The sequence below is a fragment of the Martes martes genome (assembly GCF_963455335.1).
Source record: "Martes martes genome assembly, chromosome: 15".
Classification (NCBI taxonomy): Eukaryota; Metazoa; Chordata; class Mammalia; order Carnivora; family Mustelidae; genus Martes; species Martes martes.
In genome coordinates, this window is record NC_137903.1 from 65,310,645 (window position 1) to 65,323,530 (window position 12,886).

At 40.5% G+C, this 12,886-nt stretch overlaps 1 protein-coding gene across 3 annotated transcripts in view; it reads right to left on the bottom strand.

Moving 5' to 3' along the window:
- DNM3 (dynamin 3) overlaps positions 1 to 12,886 on the bottom strand; it is a gene marked incomplete at its 3' end in the record, with an annotated part of 535,603 nt that overhangs the window by 242,971 nt on the left and 279,746 nt on the right. For all 3 annotated transcript variants that reach the window (XM_080824220.1, XM_080824222.1, XM_080824221.1), the window contains one exon: positions 10,460 to 10,573. In XM_080824220.1, coding sequence (XP_080680346.1) covers positions 10,460 to 10,573 — 114 coding nt within the window. The remainder of the gene's footprint in view (positions 1 to 10,459; positions 10,574 to 12,886) is intronic.

Consider the following 12,886-nt stretch of genomic DNA (forward strand, 5'->3'; position numbering starts at 1 on the left):
GTAAAAGTGTACTTTCTGAATAAAGTCAAAAGTCTCACTTGTTTTAGTTCCATAATGTTTTAATGTTTAATTCTATTGTGTGTTTCTCTCCCTTTCCCCCTCACCCTCCAAAATCACCAAATCTGGAAAACAGACTGATTGTGTCTGCCCATGAGCAAAGGAAACCCGAAGGAACCAAGGGCCTGGCTGGACGGAGTTGTCATGTGTCTGCCTGTCTACACTTGCTGTGCAGAACATGCACTCACCTGTACAGCAGGCACAGACAGGCAGTCACATGACAACCCAGCCTGAATGACCACCAGCCACTGAGAGAGAGCAGCCCTCACACCATAGCATCTACACCAAGAGCTGCAGCCAAAATGAGGGGTGTGGGGGCCTGGGGGTCGGATCTGTTGGATGAATACTTAATTCGTATGTATTATTTGATTACTATATTTTGATTCAAATATTGAAACCCACCAAAAGTAAAGTGAGTGGTGCCGATGAAATATAATAAAACCCATTTCTGAAAATGTTCCTGTGCTTTCTATAGTTCTCTTTGCCTAATTGTTGTCAGTAAATTACTACCCTTGACATTTATTGTACACAGCTTTGCAGCAGCCCGTAAGCAATACGACAAAACAATATAACTTCAGTCCTATGCTTGACAGAGAAGAAATGATTCTAATAATTCTACTACAAAAACTAAGTTTGGTTTTCTAGCTCACGATTTTTTAAGAGAGAGGGAGACAAGAAAACAAGGCAAGAGATAATGTTCCAGGGGATCATGTGTTTTGAGTTAATGAACTCTACCAGTTTGGGTCTGGGTAAAACATAGTGAAAGGAGGATTTAGAACACAATGTTCATATATATTAGAATAGTGGCTTCTCCTCTACTGATATACAGTAAATTGGAATTGAAGCTTCGATAGTCCCAAGTGTCCTGATACGCAAAGACTTATTACTTTGTCACTGTTTAATTAAGAAGAGATGACACTACAGTTCTAAAGGTGAAATTACCAGGCCAACGCATTCACTTGGAATACATGCTCCCATTCACTGTAAACCTTGAAACTCTTGAAATGTTTGGGGAATGTGATTATTTTCAAAAAGAGCAAGGAAAGGGATCAATGGTAACGCAATGTATATTTTACCGTATCTCTTGAGGAAATGTCAAAACTTCAGTTTATACACTGAACTGGGTAGAAATGATCAGAGCTAGCTTGTGTATATGAACGCTTACACACTGATGAGTAAAAAAGGTGAGAGACAGATAAAATTAGAAAACTGTCAACTTTGATTTGGTTCACTAAAATGTTTTAACTTCAGTATTTAAAATGAATTTCATTTTCTTGAGATTGTGGTTGAACCTTCAAAAATGTAGCACAAGACTGCATTAAAATTTTCTGGTTTCTTCAAAACTTAATTAAATATTTCAAATACAGAGTTTGGACTAAAAAACTATTTTTATTCAGATCATTTTTAAAATGAAATGTTTAGTCTTAAGGCTAAAAATCCCACGAGGTTAAAAATTTCTAGGATTTTGGGCTATTTTACTAGACCTGATGCTATAGTTTCTTTAAAAAAAAGGAAAAAGATTGGGCACAACCGCAAAGTAAAAATATAATTAAGGCTAAATTCTTGCATTTAACGATCTGGCCTTGGGAAATCGGGCCTCTGCAAAAATATACTTCTGCAAAACACACTGAAGGTTCTTCCCTTAAATGAAAGTCCCATGACTGGCAAAGAGAGTAATAAACAATAGTTCACAAAACATAAAATATAAACAGGAAGGTGATACAAAAATGTCTCCTGAAATATTTACATAGTACCGCCCAGGGTTAAGTGTTTTCTATAACCCGCAGCAACTGTCAACCGAAGTCCACATCTGGATTGTTCTACTGGACCCTGCGAGGCAGTCCCAGCACAGTACCTGAGACCTCTCTGGGTGACATGATAGCAGGTCAGAACATAAAGACTGTTCTACCCCAGCAGACTCCAAAGGGAAAGTGAGGCCAGAGGAGTCACCCTTAAGGGAGCCACTCCAGGAAAAACCACTTCAATAGTACTCCCGTAAAACGTGAGGTTAACATTTTGGTTTTACCTTTTTTTCACTTCGCTCTCAAAAAATGCCTGGAAGAATATTATACATATTTACGTTCATTAAATGAAGCACATTTTAAAATTTTGCTCTCTGGTAAAGAGTAATATTGTTTTTCCAGAATAAACTTTTGAGTGGGACAAAAAAATACTTTTAGGGGAGTGGGTTTGGGCCTATTGAGTATTTTTCATAAATTTGAAATAGTTTTTGCCACTATGGGATGTTGCACATATTTGTCAAAGTTTTAAGTCTTTGGATAACACCAGAACGTGGAAATGTTTGTATGAAATAATCCTACATTAGAAAGCATAACATAGGGGCGCCTGGGTGGCTCAGTGGGTTAAAGCCTCTGCCTTCGGCTCAGGTCATGATCCCAGGGTCCTGGGATCGAGCCCCGCATCGCATCGGGCTCTCTGCTCAGCAGGGAGCCTGCTTCCCTTCCTCTCTCTCTCTCTCTGCCTACTTGTGATCTCTGTCAAATAAATAAATAAAATCTTTAAAGAAAAATAAAATGTAAAAACACTGACATTTAAAAAAAAGCATAACATATATTATGCATGTGAAAAAACACAACTACAGTCATGAAGAATTTTAAGTAACATAAACGTTTTCAAGTTCAATATTTATTGGGACTTCTTTGTTTGGCAAAAAACATCTAAGTTTTGGCTGACTAAAACAACTCACGAGGAGAGTAAATAGTGTTCCCAGGGTCAATGCTAAGCGTCTCGTCACAGGGAGCACGGGAACCGAGAAGGGAACAGGCAGACTCGTGAAAGAAACTGGAAAGAGCTGAAGATTTCTAGGACGTCTTGGTACCACAGCTTTGGCCATTCAGGGGGATAGCTGCCATTTTGTTTTCTAGGACTTAAGTTACATTTGTCATCTGTCACAGCTACCTAATAAAAACATTACTACGTAAACATCCCTATAAGGGAATTATATAATCTCCTTATCGAGCTATCCAAATACTTCAACCCACAAAAATGAGGCCTGTAATTTTTTAAGAGTCCAAGGAATGTCCTTTCAACGCAGACTTTGGATTTTCTTCAATAGTCTAAGGTTAGTACATTTTCATTGGGAGTACTTCCGTTAAATTATGCTCCTTGCCTGTAAGTAAGTATTCCATAATGATTCTGATCTTCATGTTGGATGATTTAAATAGAATAAATATTCGCTGTATGCTACTAGTATACATAAACCAGCAATCCCCTTCAGTGATTTTTAACCATCATTCATATGTCTCTCACTGATATGAAGAAAAATAAGGCTTTTTTTCTCCCTTTATCAGAATATCCTATTCTTCAAAATTCATGTTTTATACATATTTTAAATAAAAGTCATCCTTTTCTTCCAGATCTGATTTAAAGTATTAATATAAAACTATATAAGCTCCAAGTCCTTTTTGAAATGATAGTTTCTATTTTAATTCTACACGTGGCCCTTTTCTAAATCCTAAGACTTGTACAAAATGTATTTAGAGTGTGTTAAAATAACATTAGGAAATGTATTTTCTGCTTCAGTGATCTTCAGTGCAAGAAGCTACAGTCAGAGGAAAAAAATTAAAAACCGTTAACCTTCAATAACGAAAATTAAGAAACTTTTAAGACAATCTACCTTAAATTATAAGTTTACTCTGTAAGGAAATAATTTGGCTTCGGTACCGGAGGCAACAGGACATCAGGAATTATCAGGGTGCATTTATTTACTTGCTCAATCACATCTTCACTCAACCAATATTTATACCTGCAAGCGCCATGTTCACTGGTGGTAGAACAACGAATATGTCCATGGCTCCTGGTCTCAAGAGGCTTACAACGTAGCAGGAACTCTCTGTCTCGACGTATTACGTGTGATGAGTTGTCAATTTTCACCACCTGAAATAACCTCTTCAATCCATCCACTTCTCTTTCCATCAACCCACCCAGCCCAAGCTATTGTCATCTCTTACACAGCCCACGGCCAGACCCTTCTATCAACTCCCCACCTCCGTTCTGTGCTCCTTCAATCCGCTCTTCAACTTCAACTTCAACTTCAGGCGCTCTTCAACTCAAACGCACCCCTGGATTGATTCTCTTCATAGCCTGTAATCTGCACCTGATAGGTTTTCCTGCTTGTTTGTACCATTTCTTTAGGCGTAAATATCCTTCATGAGGGCAGGTACCATGAATTCCTTGCTAACTGCTTTATCCGTAGTGACTAGGGTAGTGTCTGCGATGTAGTTGTTCAGAAAATGCTGTTGGGACCTGTTCGGTCAGTTAAGAGCATCGCACCAGCGCTTAGCAGCGGCTGAATTCTGCTCTCGGAGTCTCAGTCTTCATCTCTAAAATGGGGAATGTCAATAAAACACTTCGCTCAGGGCCTGGGAAACTACAAATACTCCATAAATGTCCACTTTTATGATGACAATGATCATCACCAAGGTCGCCGTCCGGACAGAAAGCGGGCCTTCAGGGCTGCGGGCAGGTGGAAGGAGGAATGAAATTCTAGTTAGGGCCGCAGGGACTGTCGAACGAGGGAGCCCGTGGCCGGCCGGAGTCCGTCTGGTTTGGTTGAGCACTTTGGCCAGCTGGAGTGCGCGAAAGGGAGGCTGGAGCCAAGGCTGGGCTAGACGCTGAGAAGAGCTGGATGGTGGATAAACCGAGTGAGAAGACCCTCGAGTCTGGTGCGATCCAGATTAACAGCATTGAGGGAAGAAACAGGAGGGGAGAGAGAAAGAGAAGCTGATGTATTGTCCATGGGCTGGGCCGGCGCCAGGCTAGAGCCGCTGCTGACTCACCCAACCAAGCGGGGTGTCCGTGGATAAAACCACTGGACGGAGCATATGTAATATTCTATTTAAGGTTGTTTGAACGGCTGTATTGCTTCCCCAAATCCTTAGTAAAGTACTAAAAAATATCCTTATGTTATTATTTTGATAGAAATCAAAGGATCTGTAAGATCATCCATCAAATATAAGGGAACAGATGCACAAGCCTGCATGTCCCAACTCTGTCCTCGCCCCCATAAACAGATCCTCCTTGACGTGGGGCACACACACGGGCAGGATGAAACTAGAAAAAGGCCTATCGACCCCCTAGAAAGGAGCGCAGGGCCACTCGTACAGGGAATTTCCGAGTCTCGGGTACTAGAGCATGATCCAGAAGGTGAGCCGCGTTGGGACAAACCCCCTCGGTGATTAGTTATAAACTGTCAAACCCTGTAAGAAGACAGTTTATTTCTTTTTGTGTTACAGAAAGTCCCAATCTTCAACGTAATAGGAGAGGATAACGTATAGATTAATTATGTCTCCTGTAACCACTCTGTATTAAAAAGACTCTTTGAAGATAACATGGAAAAAAAAAACACTGCCTGAGACACAGGTGGAAACGTCTCTTCTAAACTCATCTATCAGTAACATTACAGATAACATTATCGTCATTTAGAGTAATGGTTCAAGAAGTGCAGTGCACAGATGCTTAAGGGTGTTTGCGCATCCGTCTAAAATATAAGGCTGGGCTAGTTAGAGCTGTTCAGAATAGGGAGAAAGCAGGAAAAATGCTGGGGACTTACCACGACAGTCATGCCAACTCTAGCTTAAAATTATTACAGTGTTATCATGCTACTGCATGGTACAAACATGATAAAAATGATACAAAAAGGATACAAAAAATCACGTTTTTGTGTTATAGCCTCCAATTCTTGGCTGAGGTGGTACGAGAAGCCCAAGTGGAGGGGGAGGTAGTATGGCAAGTCTCACTGAAGGAATGGGATATGAGTTCCCTCTTAAAGAGTCTGACCTTTACCATCCTCTGTTTAAAAAAACAAAACAAAACAAAACCCACCCAGATACCGTATCTCCGATCTCACAACGCGAAATGACAAAAAACTAGAAATTAGAAGACGTGTGAGTCAAAGAATGGCTTTTCAGTGGGAGGGCACAGTTTTACTTGCCATGGCAACCATCAATATATAAACGTGATGCCTGTAAGTTTATAAGAGCACTTCTTTATACATGATTTCTTAGAGTCCTAGACTATCTCTTGGAGGGGATTTGGTCAGCAAAGGTCCCCATTCAACAAGTGAAAAGGAAAGAAGTGAGGCCCAGAGAAGTCTGAGTCGTTCCAACACCGGTATTTGTCATAGCAAATCCACACCCCCCACAGCTCGCCGTTCTCACCGTACCATGCGTACGGTCTATAGGGTCTTTTGTTCGATTAGTGTCATCCTGGAAAACAGTTCAAGCTATTGTTCTTCAATCTCAGATAGATTTCGGAAGTCATTTATATTTATTACAGACTTAATAAGTTACATAAAATCGTATCTATTCATATGATATAATATGCTCTTTATTCTGCAGCCCGATAGATAGAATGAAAGCGTAACAACCTAATTACACAAGAAAGAAGGAAGATGGCAGAACACAGAAAAAAGTACGATAATCCTCTATGAAAATTTGCATATAAATTTGTCACTGAACAAATGAATGAAAATATAACTAGCTTAATGATACTTACTGTGTCACACGGGCTTGACTAAGATAAATTATCCCGTAACAGGATTTCCAAGGATGGAGACGCTGATGCGTGTATTAGACAGATACCATGGGAACAAAGGACAAGCACTTAATTTAACAACAAATTGCCTCCAAACGTTGAGTTAGAACTGAGGCTTATTTTCACAAAGGAATAGTCTAAATTGGGAGGTTTTGAGGTTACCCACAGAAGCATGGTCAGGCCACATGTACTTGCACTACAGCAGTAAGACCTTTATGGAAACTCAGTAGCATTTAAAACGTTGCTGCTAAAAGATGGGAGTTTAGGGTGCAAATTCAACGGGCAGAGACTCATCACTACTTCCGAGCCCCGCCTTCTGACGTTTCTTCTCGACCTCCTTCCCCGTGTCCTCCCTTCTGGCCTCTGCTCCCAGCCGACACTACTGTTGGGTGAACACTAGCAGAAAGCGAGGAACAGTACTGTACCCTCCCTCCCAACCGGAGAGCAAGCTCAAAGGTGGTCTGCTGTGGTAGCAAACTGGCAAGAGAAACAGAGCGGAGCAGAGGACGACAGTGGTGGTGGCCAAGGAATGATGAGGTGGGAATGAATGCGGATGGCCCCAGTGGAAAAGGGCTCTTCCCCAGTGACAAACAATTTGAAGATACAGGTCATTTGTGAGTCAGGCATTAATATTTTGAGAACTTCCTAGCTTGTTTCTGGAGCACAGTTCTAATGAGGAACAGTAGCTAATAGCCACAGCGTGGCTGTATGTGGCCCACCAGTTGGCGACCCTGCAGTACGAGCTCCTCTCAAGCCACCCAGGATAAGCCACCGTCTTCTCCTACCTGGAGCACCGCGACAGTGTCCCAGCTGGCCTCCCCTCGATTCCTGCCACTCCCCTCCTTCCACACACCCATTCCTTCCCACACATCACGCCCACCCCAGCAGCCAGAGTGATCTTTCTAAAACATAAATCCAATCATGTCCCATCCTGTTGGAATAAGCCAATGATTTTCAGTCATTCTTGAAATAAAATCCAGATGATTGGCTGGAGCCTGTTAAGTCCCCACCCGCCGGTACCTCTGATTTTATCTCCTCCCTCTCTCCCTTATGCTCTCACATTTCAGCCACAGGAGGCTTGCTGACTCCTGGCCTGGGTGGGGGTGGTGGCGGAGGGGGTGGGGGGTGTTTATACTATGGTTCTCTCTACCTGGAATGTTCTTCAACAAAATCTTCTACACAGCTCATCATCCCAGCCTCTGATGTTTGTTACCCTGAACACCCAATCTAAAGATTCTTCCCCCATCACTTCATTTTTTTTTTAAGATTTTATTTATTTATTTATTTGACAGACAGAGATCACAAGAAGTAGGCAGAGAAGCAGGCGGGGGTGGGGGTGGGAGGAGGAAGCAGGCTCCCTGCTGAGCAGAGAGCCCCATGCAGGGCTCAATCCCAAGACCCTGGGATCATGACCTGAGCCAAAGGCAGAGCCTTAACCCACTGAGCCACCCAGGCGCCCTGTGTCCCCATCACTTTCTAGGTCACCACCCTATTTAATTTTTTTCAGAGCACTTAATATCTGATATTATCTTATTAGTCTCTTTGTTAGTTCCACAGAGCAACAAATTTGTCATTTTTTTCCCTTGAAACGGTCTAACTAAGCAAACAACTCTCTCAAACTTCTAAATCACTCCACTGTATTTCAAGGGGCATTCCTATAATAACCCGCCCATGCCCAAACACCCTCTACACATATACGTCAATACAATGGTCTCCAGCACTCAGTTAATATTATAACCGCAGACATTTATTTTCCATTTGTTATAATCAAGTGCTCATGAGGGCACTTTAGCCACAGAGATTTTGTAAAAAGTTATTATGAGTTTACAGAGGACAGGAAGGGATAACCAGTGACCATAAGGTTACCAAGTCCTCAAGGCTCCTTCCTTCCCTATAGGGGGCATCGTGAGCCTTCCAGTGGCCCTCGGTCAGGGCCCGCACAGCCGGACAAGAGAACCCCAAAGCCATATTCCAACAGCAGCAGCTAATCCTATTGTCTTCAGCGCCCCTGATACTAATATCCAGGAAGAGATAATGACAAAATGCCTGGAACTTGTCTTAACAAATCCTCTGTGGGATGAGGCCAATTTTGACAACTCTAGCATCTCTGGGATTCTTGCCTCCATTTGTGATTGAAGACGTAAGCTCTGTTGCTAGATGGCCTGAGTTTGAATTTCTGCTTTGCTACCGACTAGCCAGGTGACCTTGGGAAGTTAGTTATCCTCACAAACACCAAGTAGTCTGCAATAAGGGAACCTGAGAAATGACTTTTCAAAAAGTTGGGTTTTATTGTTTGTTTAGTTTACTTCTCTGAAAAAATGGGGATCGTAATAGCACTTATCCTTAGGGTTCTAATGTGGATTGAATGAGTTAATTAATCTCCATAAAACACTAGCTATTATTACTATGAATCCTCAACAAAATCTTTTGCTTTCCCTAGAATAGCTGATAAAGGCCCCCAAACCAGTATGTATTTAAGTATACAGAAATGATCCTCTAAATCCTTGGAAACAACCTATATCTAAGAGAAGATCTCTTAAGGCCAATGAACACAGAAGAAGGTACCTACTGATTTTCTGTCTAGGGAGGCATCTCAGAGCCCCTGAAGCCGTGGTGTTTAAACACTGGACCTTCCCATACAACAACAGGGATTTCTGAGCAACCACCACAGGAAAGAAGCCATTTGCTAATCCACAGACCCTCACAACAACCAAGTCCACATTTGATAGAAGTCAGTCAAAGACAGGACATTAAAATTTTAAAAATTTGAAATCTTCTTCGGACACTTCTGTAAGATTTTATTTTTCTTATTGAAGAAAATGTGGTGGTCATCAACTGATCATCTGACTAACACACTATTATGCACCAAGCACTTGGGAAACAAATACCTACAGAAGACATGAAACTCTAACTCCAACAACCAACAAAGGCAACTTGTAGTGCTTTCAAAAAAAATAATCAAGCCAGGGTTGGAAGGATTTTTAACTCTGAAAATCATGCCCTTTAGAGCCAAATACAATTGAGACAATCTCACCTGTAAATAGCTTTGAGATCATGAGGTATTCTTATCTAATGTTTGTATACCACGTTATAAGCACCAAAAACTACTCAGGTCAGACCAGAGGTATTAAAATTTCCAAAACACAGTTAATTTCATCCATGATTTCCCAAATTAAGCAGTATCATTTTATAGCACTCTAAGGGCTCCTAAAGATGGATTCAAATTTTTGTGCTTTTATACCTATCAGATTCAAATGGAAAGTAAGTCATAGGACCCAAATTATTAACATCTAACATGAACCAGAACAGCATAATTATCATAATTCTTGCTTTCACATAGCTATCAAATTTTCAAAGAACACAACATTTGTATAAATTCGCTTGAGGACTATATGATTTGGACATTTTCAAAAGCCTGCCATTTGAGACAGACATTCCAGCAATAATCCCAAAATTCTTCATTAACTTTGCATCAGTGCTATTAATTTCATTCTTAAGATGCTCTATATCGTCGGGTGTTTTCAACACATTATTTAATGAAGACTGCTTTCCCACTATCGGTATCTCGCCATTATTACAACGACGGAAATTTCCAAAAATGAGTCCTAATTCCATGTCTTTGGGTGAAGAAACATGTGACAATACAAAAGAAATAAAAAAAAAATTTGAGGGGGATATTATAAAATTAAACATCTATGAGAAAAAAAAATCCTTCCTCAAACACCCCAAGCTAAGTCTTACTGAAAGAGAACCACTCATGTCTTGAAATCGTGTATCACACCAATATCAATTAATTTGAAATGAGAAGCACTTTAGTAAGAAAACTCTGCCATCCTCCGTGACTTACCTCGTCGTCTTTGTACCAGGACAAGCTCTCAGCAGTAAGGACGAACCAGTACCCCTTAGAGCCTCCTTTCATGATGCCGATGTTGCTGATGGTTAACCAGCCTTTGCGAATCACCTGCGAGAGAGCACAGATTGGCAGAGATGCTTAGTTTCACGTGAGCCAATGGAGAGCGCAAGTCTTGCACCAAGCGAAGTTAAAAACAACGTATAAATTACAGTAAGGACGATACTGTTTCCCCAAAGCCCAACTTCTATTAAGCTACTCAAGATAATTTATCTTCCCAAACACCAGATCACCAGAGGGAAATCTGGACCCTTAAGTGGATGATGGAAGCAAGACAACTGAAATGGACAGGAATTAAACGAGGCCCCAGTAGGCTTGTGCTGAGGCTATTTATGGCATTTTGCTGCTACAATTAAGACACATTTAGTTGACTGGATGAACAATAATAAACTCTCCGTGCCCACTGCCTCTTCGGCTTCCTGCGCACTGGTCCATTTGTTTGCCTCGTTTGCATCTCGTTATTATTTCCACAGGAGGCTGGCCACCAAATGGTGAAAAGAAGAAACTCAAGTCAACCAATTAAGTTCCTTTTTAACAGCTCACAGCTCTGAATAAAACTGGATGAGGGCGAAAGCTGAAACGAGTGAAAATTTAAAGTTTGGAGCTTCTTAATGGTCTAGATTTATCTGTCTACTCCTGGCTGTTATTCATCGTGCTAACAGATATGCAGCATCTTCATGAAAATGTTTAAACTGCTTTTAAATGTTAAAACATTAATAACTCGGATTACAGCTTTGATAGAAATTATTTGTCAAAGGCATTTAAGTGAAAATCTATTTTTTCTCCTAGTTGCAAAGCTAAATTCGATTTTTCCATTTGGCATAGTCTACCTTCTCCCCTACGCTAGATAATTTTTGTTGTCATAGCACCCAGAATGAAATACTGTCTAAAATTATAGGATACTGTCCTAAATACTAAAAATCATCCTGTACCTAAAGTGCTCAATATCCTAGAGATCCTGAATTTAAAAAAATATATTACTGGATGACTAATGCATGTCAGACTCTAAATAAAGATGAAATACCCAAATAATTTGATTTTTATAAAGTATTGATTGTAAGTTTGCCTGCTGAAGAAGAAACGTCAATTCTAGGGAAAATTGTGAAATAAGCCGAAGTTGTCTTACTGATCTTCAAGACTCTCTCCATATCCCCAGACCCTGCCACCCTTGACTCCCTGTTTCAACTTTTCCCAGGTGTCCACTCTCCTTTACAATGCTCTGTAACTTCTGTAGGCCTCCATATAGAACCTCACTCTATCCCTACGGCCGTTCTCTCAGTTGTTAGAAATTATTCCGTCCTCTTCCTCTCTACTTCAGAAAGAAGGAAACCATACTTCTCAGAGTGTGGTTTCTATCAGCTATATTATAATCACTGTGATGTGTTCTAAAAATACAGATTCTTGGACCATCACCAGTTCAAATGAATCAGAATATGTACATGTGAAACCCAGAAATCTATATTTAAACAGTGTCCAAGGTGATCATCATCCATACTGAAGTTTGATGGCCACTGCATGTACACATACAAGCAAAACTTCACTCTGTTAGAGCAAATAACCTCATCTGATTTCTAGTAAGAAGCAAGTGGAGAGTTCATTTCATGCTAACACTGTTAACGACCCCATGAGCTTCTTACAAATAGCATACTAATCACAGTACTAAAATGAAAGTACAGTTATTTTATCCTGTATCTTTCGAGACAAAGAAGTCCCCCAGATACTCCATCAAGTGCAAAGAGCAAATCACCATTTCATTCACGGGTAGAACAGTCTGGCGCCAACAAGAAGAGCCATTAATGTAGTTCGATGAACATTTCTGAAGAATCTATCACATGTCAAGATGAAAAAAGCACAATGATGCCACAATCCCTGCCTTCATGAATCTTATATTTTTGTGGGGAAAATAAAAAATATATAATTTCAGTCTAACAGTGTAATAAGAAATGTATGTCAGGCAAGAAGCACTTGACATAATTCAGGAAGTTGTCATTGGCTTTCTTCGAAGAGATGGTACCTCAGAAGAGCCTAGAAGATAAACACAATTAGGTCAAGAAGTAGTTTGTTTAACCATTTGTTTAACTACATGAAGAAGAACAAACAAAAGCAAAATATGAAAGACCCACTAAGCACAGAAAATGGGAGGTGGGGATGAAGAAGTTGAGGTTGGGGGGGCAGGTGGGGTAAAGTCAGAGTGGATCTGGGCCCATGAGACCCCAAATTTTGGTGACCTCACCCCTCCCAGCAGCACGAAAATAAACTTCAAGTACACATGTAATTTTATTTTTAAGTTATGTAGGACTATTGTGTTAATAAATTATGTACATCATATAGAAATATACAGAGAATTTTTGAAGTCTGCATGAA